This window comes from Peromyscus leucopus, chromosome 4 (assembly GCF_004664715.2).
Source record: "Peromyscus leucopus breed LL Stock chromosome 4, UCI_PerLeu_2.1, whole genome shotgun sequence".
Classification (NCBI taxonomy): Eukaryota; Metazoa; Chordata; class Mammalia; order Rodentia; family Cricetidae; genus Peromyscus; species Peromyscus leucopus.
The window spans coordinates 130,830,115-130,846,492 of record NC_051066.1 but is presented as its reverse complement, the minus strand read 5'-3'; the positions used below and the strand labels follow the sequence as shown (position 1 = coordinate 130,846,492).

The 16,378-nt window shown below is 47.2% G+C and overlaps 1 protein-coding gene across 1 annotated transcript; it reads left to right on the top strand.

The window, feature by feature from the left end:
• Pxmp4 (peroxisomal membrane protein 4) lies at nucleotides 1–15,597 on the top strand. Its single transcript, XM_028888938.2, has 4 exons — nucleotides 1–179; nucleotides 5,122–5,184; nucleotides 9,927–10,125; nucleotides 14,795–15,597. The coding sequence occupies exons 1-4, from the start codon at nucleotides 67–69 to the stop codon at nucleotides 15,056–15,058; spliced, it is 639 nt and encodes a 212-aa protein (XP_028744771.1). The 5' UTR covers nucleotides 1–66; the 3' UTR covers nucleotides 15,059–15,597.
• Nucleotides 15,598–16,378: the final 781 nt, after the last annotated feature.

Genomic DNA, 16,378 nt, shown 5'->3' with positions numbered 1-16,378 from the left:
TGTGCAGCCAGGACCCAGGGCTGTCAGTAAGCGTCCAGCCGGGTCCCTCGACTGTCCTCCGGTGCTATGGCCGCCCCGCCGCAGCTGCGGGCTCTTCTCCAGGCTGTCAACACGCTGCTGCGCAAGCGCCGCTACCACGCTGTGTTGGCCATACTTAAGGGCCTCCGGAACGGGGCTGTGTGAGTGGGGCCGCGGAGTCTGGTCAGGGCTGAGGGACGACGGGCCTAGCTGGGATCGCGAGTTCGAGGCCCCGTGTCACCTCGCTGTACGCTCTCTAGGAGCTCTTGGGTTTGATTTCGGTGCCCCCTTGGTGCAGGAGGCGTAGGATTCTGGGTGTCTGTCATCATGTCAGCCCTGAGCTGGGGCTCCCCCGTCCCTCTTCTGTGTCCTCTGTGCTTTACAACCTGGTACTCTTGACTTAGCCTCCTATGCCAGCACCCGTGTCTCCTCATCTGGATCCAGTTCACCCCATCTTGCCGTATGCCCTTTGCCCCATTTGGCTTTGGTGGCTCTGTATGCACAAAAGAAACTGGACTCTGTCCTTTAGCAAGCAGGTGGTCACCTACTGTCTACTAGGTTTCCCCTAGTAAGCTGCCAACAGGTTCATATCCTGTTTCTCATCTATATGGCTTCACCTCAGCCCTCATTTTCACTGGGGACTCGTGGGTAGGGACAGTGAATGTAAGAAAAGGCCGCTAATATTTGCTAGGCAGATTGATCTCACCTCCCTCATACAGGGAGCAGAGGGGGTCTTGGGGTCTCTTTGCTGGACTGGTGCCTGGAGATCAGCTCCCCCTTCCTTAACCCTCATGCTTTAGCAGTTACTGAGGGTTACTATGCCAGAACTAGCAATGACTCAGAGAAGAAACCAAAGTCCCTAAAGTTGGCGTCCTGGCAGCAGTGTGTGTGTGTGGCACGGTGTTGAGTGTGTGAACTGCCAAGATTTAAAACCTGGTGTCGTCTACCTTGATCTAGATCTTGAACAAGCCACTTAGCCTTTCTGAGCCTCGATTTCTAGAACATGGGTCCTCCAGAGCACTTCTGTTGGTTTGAGGATGCATTAGTAGCTGGTGTGTGTCTGCACAAGTGATAGCTGTTCTTATAGGCACGTGCTGTCTGCCTGGCTCACTAACCCTCTCAGGTCCCTGCTTAAGTGTTACCTACCCGCTGAGGCTGTCTCCGAACTCTTCATTCTGTCCCCTACCTTTTTTCTGGGTAGTACTTGTCATCAACAGACACAGAATCATCTTGTTTCAGAGTCCATGTCTCTCACTAAAAAGTGTGCTTCATCAGCCTGGGGTGGTGTACACGCCCCTATTCCCAGTACTTGGGATGCTGGGACAGGAGGATTATTGTGAGTTCGAGGTTGACTTGTGTTAAATAGTTTATTCCAGATCATCCTGGGCTGGAGTGTGAGACTCTCTCTCAACAGCAATGACAAAGTGTGCTTCACAGGAATATGCATTTTTACATAGGACAATCCTCCTATATTGTCCCTGTATGTATCCTGGTACTCCCTCTATTATAGGCATTCAAATTTTTTAATTTTTATTTATTTATTTATTTATTTATTTATTTATTTTTGGTTTTTCAAGACAGGGTTTCTCTGTGTAGCTTTGCGCCTCTCCTGGAACTCACTTGGTAGCCCAGGCTGGCCTCGAACTCACAGAGATCCACCTGGCTCTGCCTCCCAAGTGCTGGGATTAAAGGCATGCGCCACCACCGCCCGGCTAAGGCATTCAAATTTTACTCAGATGAATATTTGAAAACTAGGAATTACTCTTGTCTCTGCCTTCTAGGTGAGTCGGTAACGACTAGGGAAGGTATGCTGATTGTCCCTGCTCATATCAAGTTAGAGTTACAGTCAGGATTCAGACTCAGAATGGACATTCAGTCAGGTAGAAACTGCTTCCCTGCTGGATCTGACCAGATCATATCAGCCACTCTTTGACCCGGATGAGATGAACCCTGACCAGGATGGGATAACATCAGTAGCCCCTTTGCCAGGTACGCACTGGACAAAGCAAGAGCCGGCCTGTGTGCCAGCAAGCGTTGCCCAATATGGGCTTTGTACACCTGCCCCTGCTCTGCCTCTCTCTGTGCCCTCCGCAGTGGACCTTCCCAGTCAGGACAGACATTTTTCTAGGGTCAGGCATTTGTGTTCTAACCCCAATGCCTTCACAAATTGAATAGCTCTTCATCTCTTCTATTCTTGGTTTTTGCCTCTGTAAAATTAAAACTGTAAACTCAGCTATTCCCAAGTCTCCAAGGTAGGGACCTCCTTACTCGTTAGTGGCACTGACCCTGTGCCCACCTGTGAGGACCACAAGTCCAAGGGGAAGTCTCACCAACTATGGCAGGGCTGAGTATGGCAGCACATGCTTGTAGGCACAGCACTTAAGAGGCAAGTGGATTGGGAGTCTGAGACTAGCTTGGGCTGAATAGCAAGACCCTGTAACCAAAACTACAGCAAAACCAAAACCCAAACACCAGTGCAAACTAGTATTCAGGAATGCTTTTCAGAGGAAGTGATGGTGATAGTCTGAAGGCCAAGTTAGGGTTTTCCGGGAAGAAAAGAGCATCCTGGGCGTGGAAATGTATTCAACAAAGGCCTGGAGGTAGGGGGAAAATGCTGTGTTTGTGAAGAGAGGTCATCAGTTTAGAGAGGTCAACATGGGTGAGTCAGCCCTAAGAGTTTTTCTTGGGTGTGTGAGCGCACACACAGATGTACTCATGCACATGTGTGCCAGCACCTGTGGAGACCCAAGGACAATCTCACTGCCGCGCCTTAGGCACCTCCCTTCTTCCACCTTTTGTTTGAGAAAGGGTCTCACTAGCCTGGAAGTTCACCAGGCGGGCTGGACTAGCTGGCCACCCAGCTCCAAGAATCTGCCCGTTTCTGCCTCCTGTCTCACCATTTCTTGGAATACAGGTGGTGGGCCTTGCTTTTTACATGGGTTCCAGGGATCCAGATTCAGATCCTCAGACTTACGAGGCAAACCCTGTACTGGCTAAGACATCTTTCTAGCCCCCATTGTAATGAAAAAGTGGGGAGGTCTCTCTGTGTGTCTTAGGTTAGCCTCAAATTCAAGCTCCTCCGGTCTCAGCCACCCAGTTCTGAGATTACAGCTGTGATGTAACAAGTCTCATCCGCACTTGAGGAGTTTGAGGAGGGCTTGGCAGATGTAGGGACTTGAGGACAGTCTGCTTGTGTCGAGGACAAAGGGAAGGCCCTGGCTGACTGGAGGAGCCTGAAGGCCTCTCTGTGCAGGAGAAGGAGATAGGTTCTGGAGGTGCTGGGGGAAGAAAGACCACAGAGACTGAGGCGGGAACTGCCTGACCACTGCCAGGCAGAGGAGAAGATAAGGACATCAGACTGGCTTCTGCAACAGAAACACATTTTGAGTTGTTAACTTTTCAATTTCCTTTTTAAAAAGTTAGGTAACACAGTCACTAAAGTCAGAAAAAGTTCACTGCTAAGCCAGGAGTTAACTAGGTGGGAGAGCGCATGCTTAGCATTCAAGAGGCCCCGAGTTCCATCCCCAGCTCTAGAATAAAGTGGCACAAATGCCCTCTGTCAGTCCCTCCCCGTGGAGACAGTCCCCTACGAGCCTCTTAGGTCTTCTTCCAGACTGTTGTACGCATATACAAACACATACATCTTCAATGGTTTCCTTTTGGAATAATGTTGGACTTACAGAACAAGTCCTCACTTACGCTTTCTGCTTCACTGCCCATACTTTCCACCTTGTTCTTTGAAATCCCACGGACTCAGCCCCAGAGGCAGCAGGCATTTCCCAATGAGGACTTTGGACATCCTCTCCCACTCCAGCTCTCCCTCTATCCACCTCTGTGAACCTTCCCCACCATGGCTTCCTGTGGTCCTGCCTTTGCAGTCCAGTCCCAATGCCTTTGTTCTGAATGTTGAATGACTCTGCATCTTTCCTGACCTCCATTTTTCTCTTTAAAAATTCTTTAAAATTAAGCCAGACATGGTGGTGCATGACTTTAATCCCAGCACTCTAGAGGCAGAGGCAGATGGGTCTCTGAGTTTGAGGCAAACCTGGTCTACAGAGTGAGTTCCAGGACAGCCAGAGCTACACAGAGAAACCCTGTCTTGAAAAAAAAATTTTTTTTAATGAGTGGAGGATCATTGGATCTGGGGGAGGGGAGGGAAAGTGGAGGGGGGAACTAGGAGGAGTGGGGGAGGGGAGGCTTCAGTCAGGATATACTGTATGAAAGAAGAATAAAAATAGTTTTAGTTAATTACTTTTAAAACATATTTATTTGTTTAGTTAGTTTGTTTTGAGACAGGATTTCTCTGTGTAGCCCTAGCTGTCCTGGAACTTGGCTATCCTGAGGTTATTACACTCAGCCTTTCTGAGCTTAAGGCCAGTCTGGTTTACATAGTGAGTTCCAACCAGAGCTAGTACTGCATAGTAAGAATCTATGTCTAAGGCAGGCGGTGGCGGCGCACGCCTTTAATCCCAGCACTTGGGAGGCAGAGCCAGGTGGATCTCAGTGAGTTCAAGGCCGGCCTGGTCTACAAAGTGAGTTCCAGGACAGCCAGGCCTGTTACACAGAGAAACCCTGTCTCAAAAAATAAATAAATAAATAAATAAATAAATAAATAAATAAATAAATAAATAAATAAATAAATAAAAAATAAAAAGATACTGTGTCTATGAATAAATGTAATAAAAATTAAAAAATAAGATAGTATTAATGATAACAATAATAAATCAAATCTAAAATAATCAAAGACGAGCCTGGCTGCACTAGGTAGGTCAGGAAGGCTCGGAGAGAGCATCTCTGCAAGGTCAGGAATAGTGGACACCTTTTGCATACTTCCTTTTCTTTCATAAGAACTTTAGCCAGCCCTCTGAGGTTTAGCATTCCTTTTTAGTTGGGGAAACTGAGGCTCAGAGAGGGTAAAGATAAGCCAAAGGCCACTCTACCAGGAGGATCTGGAACTTGAACCCAGATGTAACTGGCAAGCCAACATTATTTCCCTCCCATTGTGGTATCAGAATTGGGGGTGGGAGAAGGGACCAGGGGCCAAAGGGGGAGCCTGGGAACTGTTACAGTGACGGGTTAGTAACTGTGTGCTTGTTTCTACAGCTATGGAGTCAAAATCCGGGCGCCTCATGCACTGGTCATGACCTTTCTCTTCAGGAGTGGCAGGTACCTACCCTCTCTGCATACCAATTGGGAGACAGTGTGGTCAGCCCTCAAGCCAGGATGGGTGTAGTAGTTTTCACGCTAGGACTAACTTCCCCATTCCCCTGTGCTTCCTAAAGTCCAGCTCTGATCCTGTGTCCCCACTTGAAAATGCCTGTGGCTCCTCTCTGTCCTCCAAAGAGACCCACCCACCAGGCCTGGCCTTCAAGGCCCTCTGCTGTGTGGTCACAGCTAAATCCCTGCAGTGTCCAGTGTGGACTTCCTTGGCACACAGGCCCTGTCCCATGCACAGACTTTGGTACTTCCGGTTCCACACATTTGCCTGTGCCTCGCCACTTCCAGGAGTGCCTGGCCTCTTCTGGCCAGCCTTCATTTCCTTCCTAGAAACCTGTCCAGTCCTCTGGGTCATATTCTCTGGGAACCAGCCTCTGATCTCTCCTCACCTGCTCCATGTTCTGACCTTCTTCTGAGTCCCTGTAACTAACTCTTCCCTCAAGGCCTTACTCAGAAAACCCCTTGCAGTCTAATGTGTATGGACACAGCTGCAGTTTCCAAGAATCATACACAGGGCTTGGAGAGATGGCGTCATTGGTTAAGAGCACTTGTTGCTTCTTCAGAGGACCCGAGTTCAGTTCCTAGCACTCACGTGGCAGCTCCCAGTCGTCTGTAACTCCAGTCCCAAGGACTCCAGCACCCTCTTCTGACCTCCTCAGGCACCAGGCACACATGTGATGCACACACATGCAGGCAAAGCACTTATATGCATAAAATAAAAAATATGTAAATAAAAAAGTACCATGCACAGAGGGTAGGTTAAGTCCAAGTTACAAGATTTCTATTTTGGCAGGTTTATTTGACTTATCTTGGTTGGGGCTTTTTGCCTTCCAAATAATATCTTTTCCTTTCTCTTCCCTTCCCTCTCCTTCTCTTCTCCTGTTCCTTTCTCTCTTCAGAGTCAGGAACACAGTAGGCAAGCACACTGCACCGAGCCGAATGCCAAGCCCTTCTACATCTTTTTGTTTTGTTTTTGAGACGGGGTCCCAAATCATTCTTTAAAACCTGATCTTACTCATTCAGTCACCAAGTGTTTAGTGAACATCTACTGTGTGATACACACTGTTCTGGCTGCTAAAGATACAGCAGTGAAAAAAACAGACAAGGATTCCTGCCCTCCTACGGTTTATCTTCTAGTAGGAGGTAGCAGAAAATGAACATTAAAAATATCAGGGAAGCCAGGTAGTTGCGGTGCATGTCTTTAATTCTAGCACTTGGAGGCAGAGGCAGGCAGATCTCTGAATTCGAGGCCACTCTGATCTACAAAGCAAGTTTCAGGACAGCCAGGACTACTCAGAGAAACCCTGTCTGGAAAAACAAACAAACAAATCAAGGAAAAGAGTTCACAAGATGCTGAAGGCCAGGGAAGGGCCAGAGGTAGGGTTGATTGTGCCTGGTGAGTTTGAGATGTTGGCCACCAAACTGTTGAAGGGGAAAGGGAATAGAGGGTCATAGCAGGGACTGTGTCAGGCCTGTCTGGCTCTAGGCCGGGAAGAAGAGCTTGGCTTTCCTTTTTTTTTTCTTTTTCTCTTTTTTTTGGGGGGTGGGGGTGGGAGTGGTGGTTCTTTTTCTTTCTTTCCTTCTTTCTTTCTTTCTTCATCTTCTTCTTCTTCTTTTTTTTTTTTTTTGGCTTTTTTCGAGACAGGGTTTCTTTGTGTAGCTTTGCTCCTTTCCTGGAATTCACTCTGTAGACCAGGCTGGCCTCGAACTCACAGAGATCCGCCTGGCTCTACTTCCCGAGTTCTGGGATTAAAGGCATGTGCCACCACCGCCTGGCAGCTTTCCTTTTAAGTGAGAAGAGGAAACTAACATTTTTAGCAGGGGCATACCACTGTTTGACTTCCGGTAAGATTTTTTTTTAAAGATTTATTTTTAATTATATATCTCCAAATATATGCCATGAGTACAGGTGCCCTTGGAGGCTAGAAGAGGGTGTTAGAGTCTTTGGAGCTGGAGGACAGGTGGTTATGAGCCACATCACATGGGTGCTGGGAACTGAACTCAGGTACCCTGTAAGAGCAGTATGTGCTCTTAACCTTTGAGCCATCTCTTCAGCCCCTTTTGGGAGACTTTGTATGATTTGTCTCCTTTTGCTTCTTGAGCTGAAGTTGTCTTATGTTGTGAGCCTGCCCTCCCCCTTCCGGGCTCAAGCCCAACCTCAGCCTCCCAGATAGCTGGGAATACAGGAGCCTGGCTTTACTTACGTCCAACAACATGAAGATGAATCATTTGCTACCTGGTTGAGAACAGCCTGGAGAGGAGGAGGGAATAACACAGGAGCAGAGTCGGTATGGACGTTAGCAAGAAGCCATGCAGTATCCTAGTGTGCTGGCTGAGATCTGGGTGGTGGCCAGGAGGACGGAGTAGTCAGATAGAGATGTCTTGAAGTCAGTGCCAGTCACTTACTTACTTTTTTTGAGGGTTTTTTTTATTATTATTATTATTTTATTTTTGAGGCAGAGTCTCACTGTGTAGACTGGGATGGTCTCAAATTTACAGGGGTCCACCTGCTTCTGCACTCCCAAGTGCTGCGATTAAAGGCAAGCAACACTCTCTCTGGCCTTACTTTTTATTTAACTTTTGAGACAGGGTCTTGCTTTGTAGCCCAGGCTGGTCTCCAACTCTCAGTCCTCCTGTTTCACCCAGGATTACAGGAATGTGCTGCCATGCCCAACTGCAATCCCACGTTCTTGCTTTAAAAATGTTACTCATAGGGGCTGGAGAGGTGGCTCAGGGGTTAAGAGTACTGGCTGCTCTTCCAGAGGTCCTGAGTTCAATTCCCAGCACCTACATGGTGGCTCACAACCATCTGTAATGAGATCTGGTGCCCTCTTCTGGCCTGCAGGGATACATGCAGACAGAGCACTGTATACATAATAAACAAATCTTTTAAAAAAAAATTTAAAAATAAGTGTTACTCATAGCTGAACATGGTGGCACATTCCTTTAATTTCAGCACTCAGGAAGCAGAGGCAGGTAGATCTCTGAGTTCCAGATTGCCTGGTCTACATAGCAAGTTCTGGACATCCAGGGCTACATAAAAAGACCCTATCAAAAAAACAACCAACCAACCAACTAACCAACCAAGGTACTCATGGGGCTCATGTTCTCAAAAGCCAAGAACCAGCTGCTTTGGGCTTTTCCCACTCACCTGCCTGACTTCTACCATGCTCCCCTCCTCTTCCTCCCTCCCTCCCTCCCTCCATCTCTCTCTCTCTCTCTCTCTCTCTCTCTCTCTCTCTCTGTATATAGCCCTGACTGTCCTGGAACTCACTCTGTAGACCAGGCTGGCCTCACAGAGATCCGCCTGCCTCTGCCTCTTGAGTGCTGGGATTAAAGGTGTGCACCACCACTGTCCAGCACCACCAACCCCTTCCTATGGAGGGTCCTTGTCTAGAATTCAGAGATATACTGGTTATCTTTGCTGTGCCCTAGTGGGGCTGTAGAGATGGCTCAGCCATTGAGAGTGCTTTGCTGCTCTTACAGAAGACTGGAGTTCATTTCCCAGAACCCACAACCAACAGCTCACAATTGCCTGTAACTCCAGGTCCAGGGAATCTAATGCCCTCTTCTGGCCTCTGTGGGTACCCAAAGACATGTGAGTGCACATACAGTCACACACTCACTCGCACACATACACTTACATGCTCTCGCATACACACACACTCACACACACATTCACACATATACTCACACACATGTACACTCATGCATGTACTCTCACACATACACTCACACACTCATACATCCACATACACTCACACATTCACACACATTCTCTCTGTCTCTGTCTCTGTCTCTCTTTGTATCTTCTCTCTCTCTCTCTCTCTCTCTCTCTCTCTCTCTCTCTCTCTCTCTTTCTCGTACACACTCACACACACACACTCACACACTCCCCTTTAAGGAGAAGGTGGATTGAATTAGCTCCTCTTCATCTCAAAAGGAAGACCTGTCTCAGGTGCTGACCTCCTTCCTCACTGCCCTCCCTCCACACACACAGCCTCTGATCAGAGCCCACACCGGCCTCTCTCCATTGCTTGGCTCCCTTTCTGTGCCTGTTCTTGGGGCCTCTGTGTATGGTGAGTCTTCTGCCTGGAAAGTAGCATGCTCCTCCCATGGATTCCTTTCCGTCCTTCAGATTCCAGGGCCCCCTCTTGTCCAAGATTCTTGTCTTGGTGACTATGTTTCCTCATCATAAGCCCTACAAATGCAGAAAGCAGATGTATCATTTCTCAGAATTCTATCTGCAGATCCAGCTCATAGTAGGCACTCATTCATTTGTTCTCTGTTCCCTCACCTCTCCCACTTGTTGAGCACCTACTGTGTGTCGGGCCCTGTTCTGTGCCCTTAGGATGAACTCGCAAAGTCTAGAGCCTGCTCTGCAGAAGCGTACACTGAGGACCAGGGACCTTTCCACATCAGCTGTCAATGTCGAATGGTGGTGGGAGCCCTGAAGGAAAGAAAGACAAGTGAGGAGTGGGGTGGGTGCTCACTAATGCTAGGTGTCAGCGAGTGGCCCTCTGAGGTGGTGACGCCGAGTTGAGGCCCCCGTGGAGGCCCCTGAGGACATGGGTGCCCTCCACAGAGGGCTCCAGCTTCGTGCTCCTTGCCTAATTCCGATCTGCGTGTCCTCCGGGGAGAGCTGCCTGGACCAGCTGGGCCTGCACTCATGGGGCTTTCTGTTTGTACAGTCTCCAAGAGAAACTGCAGGCCATCCTGAAAGCCACATACACCCACTCTTGGAACCTGGCCTGGTTTGTGTTCACCTATAAGAGTCTCTGTGCCCTACAGTCCCATGTGCAAGGCGAGACCCACCAGATGCACCCTTTCCTGGCAGCCTTCATCGGAGGCCTCCTGTTGTTTGGAAAGAACAATAACATCAATAGCCAGGTAAAGGCTTTCCTGAGAGGGGACAGTGGGATGCCCTTTAGTTGAGGGGTGGGGGGTGAAGATAAACTCTTGACTGCTGTCTGTGTCTGAGGTCTAAGGATCACCGGTCCCTGGGTGACCTCTCAGTTTTCCCATTTGTAAAGCAAGCCACATTTGGAATCCCAGGGCTCACTGCCTCAGTGTGTCTGCTGCTCTTTGGGGCAAGGATTTGGGTGGTGGTGGTGGTGGTGGTGATTGAGACAGGTTTCATCTTGTTCAGGCAGGCCATGAGCTTGCTATGTAGCTGAGGCTTGCCTTGAATGCCTGATATTCTTGCCTCGTCCCAAGTGCTGAGATTACACATCCATCAATAATTTGGTGGTGCAATGATTTTTTAAATTATTTTTTATGTATGTGTGTCTCTATGTGCATGTGCACCTGTGCGGGGGCGTCTGTGGAGGTCTGAAAAGGGTGTTATCTCTTCTGGAGCTGGAGTCACAGGTACTTAAGTGCTACCCTATGTGTGTGCTAGGAATCCAACTCCATCCTGTACGAGAGCAGCAAGTGCTCTTAACTGCTGAGCTGTCTCTCCAGCTTAAGATGATTTTTTTTTTATTTATTATGTATACAGGAGAGGGAGCCAGATCTCATTACAGATGGTTGTGAGCCACCATGTGGGTACTGGGAATTGAACTCAGGACCTCTGGAAGAGCAGTCAGTGCACTTAACCTCTGAGCCATCTCTCCAGCCCCTTAAGATGATTTTTTAAATGCACTTTGACCTGGGTGTGGTGGTACACTGAGAGACTAAGACACTGATCTGAAGCCAGCCTGGGCTACATCTCAAAACAAACAAGTGGAACTCAGTGAAATAGAAAAAAGGGAATCAAAAGAGAAGAGCTGCTTCTTTGAAAAGATGAATAGAATCAGTAAACCTCTACTCCAGGATCACCTATAAAGATCTTTACTGATACTGGAAATGACAAGGGTTATGTTTAATGTCTTGTGTATATTAAAAGCCCTTGAGGAGACCCAGCACTTGGGAGACAAGGGTAGGAGGATCTCAAGGCCAGCCTGGTTTACATAGTGAGTTCCAGGACAGCCAGGGCCACATAGAGACCTTGTCTCAATACATACATACATACATACATACAAGCAAGCACTCACACACACACACAAACACAAGCCCAAGGCCTGTGAGGTAAAGTTGCCTGCCTTTAAGTCTGACAACTTAATTTGGTCACTAGGATCCACATGGTGGAAAGAGAAAAACTCCCCAAGGATTTCCTCTGAACTTTTCATATGTGCTATGATGTATGTGCCCTGCACCCCCTAAAATAAAATAATAATAAATGAAATGTAGATTTTTAAAAGATCTTGATTGCCATGGAAAACTGTGACTAATTCTATTTTTGCAAACTTGGTAGCTAATATGAAATAGATCAATTCTTTGAGAAGAAAAAATCTGCCTGAGTTACATGGGAAGGAAATCATGGCTTTCTTTCTTTTAAAACAAATTATTTTATGTGCCTAAGTATTTGCCTACATGTATGTGTGTGCACCATATGCATGCCTGGTGCCTGGGGAAGCCAGAAGAGCATGTTGGGTCCCCTGGAACAGGAGTTACAGACAGTTGTGAGCCACCATGTGGATGCTGGGAACCAAACCTGGCTCCTCTGCAAGAGCAGCCAGTGCTCTTAACCGCTGAACCGTCCCTCCAGCCCCTTCTTTGATTTTTTTGAGAGGGTCTCATGTTTCCCAAGCTGGCTCAAACTCAATATATAGCTGAGGCTGACCTTGAACTCCTGCTGCCTCTACTTGCCCAGGGTTTGGATAATAGGCATGTGCCACCACAACCAGTTATTTATTTATTTTTCTTACTGTGTCTTGCTCTGTAGCCTAAGATAGCCTTGAGTCTTGGCGTTTCTCCCTGACTCTCCAGAGCACTAGAATTAGAGTTATGTATGGCCACCCTGGCTTAATTTTTTTCCTTTTACTCCTAAGTAATATAGAAGTACCATCAGTAGTTTTTTGTTGTTGTTGTTTTTGGTTTTTGTTTTTTCATCCTTTGAAGGACATTCGGGCAGTTTCTAGCTTTGGGGTATTACAAGTAGATCTGTGAAGAACACTCTTGTACAGATACTTCTGTGAACATAAGTTTTCATTTTTCTGGGATAAAAGCCCAAGAGTGTAACTGTGGGTTGTGTGGTACATGCATGCTTGGTTTTAAAACAACCTGCCAAAAAAGAAGAAAGAAAAAACTCGACAACCTTCTGCTAAGCTGTTTTCCAGAGAGACTATCGTTTTTTTACATTCTCACCACAAATATATGAATGTCTAGTTTCTCCACATCCTAGCTAACATTCAGTTTGTTCCATGAATTATTTTATCTGTGTTTTAAAGGGTGTGTGTGTGTGTGTGTGTGTGTGTGTGTGTGTGTGTGTGTGTGTGATATAAGTGCAGGTGTGCACCTGCCATGGTGTGTGTGTGTGGATCAGAGGACAGCTCTTAGGAGTTGGTTCTCTCCTTTCACTGTGGACCCTGGGGATTGAACCCCAGTTGTTAGACTTTTGCTGCAAGTACCCTCAACCCCTAAACGATCTCACCAGCCCTGTCTTAGCCATTGTGACAGTACATCTCATCGTGACTTTACTTTGCCTTTCCCTGACGGCTAATGATGTTGAAATCTTCCTCATTATCATTTATTTGCTACCTCTACAACCTCTTTGGTGAAACATTCATGTCTTTTGCTCATTTTCCAATTGGAATAGTTCATGTTTTACTTTTGAGCTCTAAGGACATCTTTCAGATCATCTACATGCTGATGCCTTGCGGATATGCATTGTGATTGTCTCCTATCAGTAGCTTTTCTGTCTCGGGGATGAGGTCTTGCCATGTAGCCCCAACTGGCCTGGAATTTATTATGTACACCCAGTTGGCTTCACAAAGAAAAAAAAATGAATTTCAAAAAGATCCAGAATATTATTTTTCCTCGTATAGATCATTTTTAAAAATTTTTGAACTGTGTATAATTCATTTTAAAAACTTCTAATAAGGGAAGCAGGCATAGTGGTGTATGCCTTTAATCTCAGCACTTGGAGACAGAGACAGGAGGATTGCTGTGAATTTTAGGCCAGCTTGGTCTACTTAGTGAGTTCCAGGTCAGCCAGGACTACATAGTGATACTATGTCTCCAAAACAAAACAAAACAAAAAGCACAACTTTTTTTGTTTGTTTGTTTCTTTGTTTTTCGAAACAGACTTTCTCTGTGTAGTTTTGGTGCCTGTCCTGGATCTTGCTCTGTAGACCAGGCTGGCCTCGAACTCAGGGAGATCCACCTGGCTCTGCCTCCGGAGTGCGGGGATCAAAGGAGTGTGCCCACCGCCCGGCTGCACAACTTCTAACAAGGAGATGGAGAGGTAGTTCTCTTGGCAAAGTGCTTATGAAGCAAAGCCAAGACTTGACTTCCCTCCCCAACACCCACATAGAAAGCTAACCATGTACTATGGTACTTACTTGTAACCCCAGCGCTGGAGGGGGGGAGTGGATAAGGAGGGTGCCTGGGCTTTCTGGCACCAACCACTCTATCCAAATAGGGGAGCTCCAGGGTATGAGAGACCTTGTTTCAAAAATAAAAAAATGTAGAAACCAAAATGGATGGTTTCTGAGGAACAACAGTGTTCTCTGGCTTATACACACACAGAGACACACATCGGAAATAAATAAATAAGTATTATTACTATTTTTTTTTTAAAGCCAGGCACTGAAGCATCTGTCTGTAATCCCAGTATTTGGGAGGTAGAGAGAGGTAGATCCCTGGAACTCTACAGTCAGCTAACATAGCCAAATTGGTACACTCCATGTTGAGTGAGAGACTCTTGTCTCAACCACTCGGGTAGAGGGCAGGCTGGATCTATAGCTCAAAGATTAAGAGTGCATTTAAATCTTTAAAAAGAGAAAACATTCATAAATTGAAAGATTTCTTTGTGGCGGTGTTGTTAAGACAGGGTCTCTCTACACAGCCCCAGCTGTCCTGGAACTCATTATGTAGACCAGGCTGGCCTTAGACTCACAGAGATCTACCTGACTCTGCCTCCAGAGTGCTGGGATTAAAGACTTAAAGGCCTGAAGGTGCAAAGGCATAAATTGAGAGATTTATTAAGACACTGGGTTTTGTTGTTGTTGTTTTTAATTATACTATTTGTCAACTTGACACGGTGGGGGGTGGAGAAGTTAGGCTAGAGCTGGACAAGATAACTCACACCTTTAATCCCTGCCTTCAGAGGCAGGTAGATCTCTATGAGTTCCAGGCCAGCCTGGTCTACATAGCAAATTCTAGGAAAGCTACATAATAGGGAGCTCCTATCTCCAAACAACAAGAACAGCCCAAATAATTAGGCTACAGAGGGAACTGAGAAAGACCCCCAAAGGCAGTCAGTCTCTGGTCTCCATCCCCACATGTGCGTAAGCACCCAGCACACACGTGGGGATTCACCTCCACAAACACATGCATGCACCACACACACAGAAATGGTAAGTTGTCTGCTGCACACCACCTCCGTCATCTTGTACGTTAACTTTGAAAGTCAGCAGCCAGTGCACAGTAATGCCCCGTGCCCAGGGTGGGTGGGCAGGTGAAGGTTGCCCGCGGCCATGCGGACCAGTAATCTTTTCGACATTGCCTCCTGCAGATCAACATGTACCTGACGTCCCGCGTCCTGTTTGCCTTGTGCCGCCTGGGCGTGGAGAAGGGCTACCTCCCTAAGCTCAAGTGGGACCCGTTCCCCTTGCACACGGCAGTGATTTGGGGGCTCGTGCTGTGGCTCTTCGAGTATCACCGGTCCACTCTGCAGCCCTCACTGCAGTCCTCCATGACCTACCTCTACGAGGACAGCAACGTGTGGCATGACATCTCAGACTTCCTCATCTTCAACAAGAGCCGCCCCTCCAAGTAACACAGCCCGCGGTGCTTAAGGAACGCCTCTGCCCAGACAGCTCCCGGCAGTGTCCACCTGCTGCCCAGAGTGTGGTTCTGTCAGCACACTGTCCTGGAGGATCCTGCCTTCTCAAGGTCATGGACCTCACACTCCAACTTGTTTTATCCCAGCCAGGGTTCCATTTGCCGAAGGAAAAGCCCTGAGTGTGCACCTGCCAGGTACTTTTGAATAGTCTATGTAGCAAATGGTGCACTAAGGAGTCTGGGGCTTGGCTTCCGCTGCTCCTCTGACTTCTGTAAGGCCAGGGCAAGTCACACCCTCTCTGGGCCTCAGGCCATTCAGTTCAGGGGAGGCCCCTTAAAGAAGAGTTTCTTTCTGGTGGGTATGATAGCCTTCCCTGTGCTGTGTATCAGAGGGCTCTTTGCTAGTGGGCAACAGGTTACAAAGACCTTGAAAAAAACAAAAACTAAACTAAACTAAACCCTTTGTGTAAGGTGTTCTATTGAGAAGTTCAGGAGCCCCGTTGTCCAGTAGAAACACAACATTAGCAATTATGAGTTTTCAAAAGCTGGAGGTATAGCTTATAGGGACAGCACTTGCCAAGCTTGTACGAGACCCTGGAGCCTATCCTCTGCACTGAAAATAAAACTGGCACATACCTTTAATCCCAGCACTCAGGAGGCAGAGGCAGGCAGATCTCCGTGAGTTCGAGGCCAGCCTGGTCTGCAGAGCAAGATCCAGGACAGGCACCAAAACTACACAGAGAAACCCTGTCTCGAGAAAAAAAAAAAAGAATTCTAGTGAGCACATTTTTAAAAAGTATTAAGAAGGCTGCAGCAGTAGGTTGTGAGTTCCAGGCCAGCCTGGGATACATAAGAGAACTCTATCTCAAAAAAATGAAGGGCCAGGGAGACGGCTAGATGAGTAAAGACGCTCGCTGCCAAGCCTGTGTTCTATATGGTGACATGTGGGAAGAGAGAATCAGCAAGTTGTCCTCTAACTGCCACATGTATGCCTTGGCATGTATGTGTGCTTGCACACACACACACACACACACACACACACACACACACACGTGCACACATATACAATAAATAAATTAAAATGTAATAAAATTTTTTAAAGAACATGTAACATGTAAGATACATCTTAACAATACATTTTGCCTGCATGTACGTCTGTGCACCATGTGTGTGCCTGGTACCAGCAGAAGTCAAAAGAGGGTGCTAGATCCCTTGGAACTGAAGGAATGGATGTTGTGAGCCACCATGTGGATGCCGGAATTGAACCCTGGTCCTCTGCAAGAACACTAAGTGCTTTGTTTGTCTGTTTTTCAAG

What these genes read in the sequence shown, in the direction of transcription:
- Pxmp4 (XM_028888938.2), top strand. Translation starts at nt 67, where the DNA reads ATGGCCGCCCCGCCGCAGCTGCGGGCTCTTCTCCAGGCTGTCAACACG. An exon ending in TTTCTCTTCAGGAGTGGCAG is followed by an intron (nt 5,185 to 9,926) that starts GTACCTACCCTC and finishes CTGTTTGTACAG; the next exon opens with TCTCCAAGAGAAACTGCAGG. An exon ending in ACAATAACATCAATAGCCAG is followed by an intron (nt 10,126 to 14,794) that starts GTAAAGGCTTTC and finishes TGCCTCCTGCAG; the next exon opens with ATCAACATGTACCTGACGTC.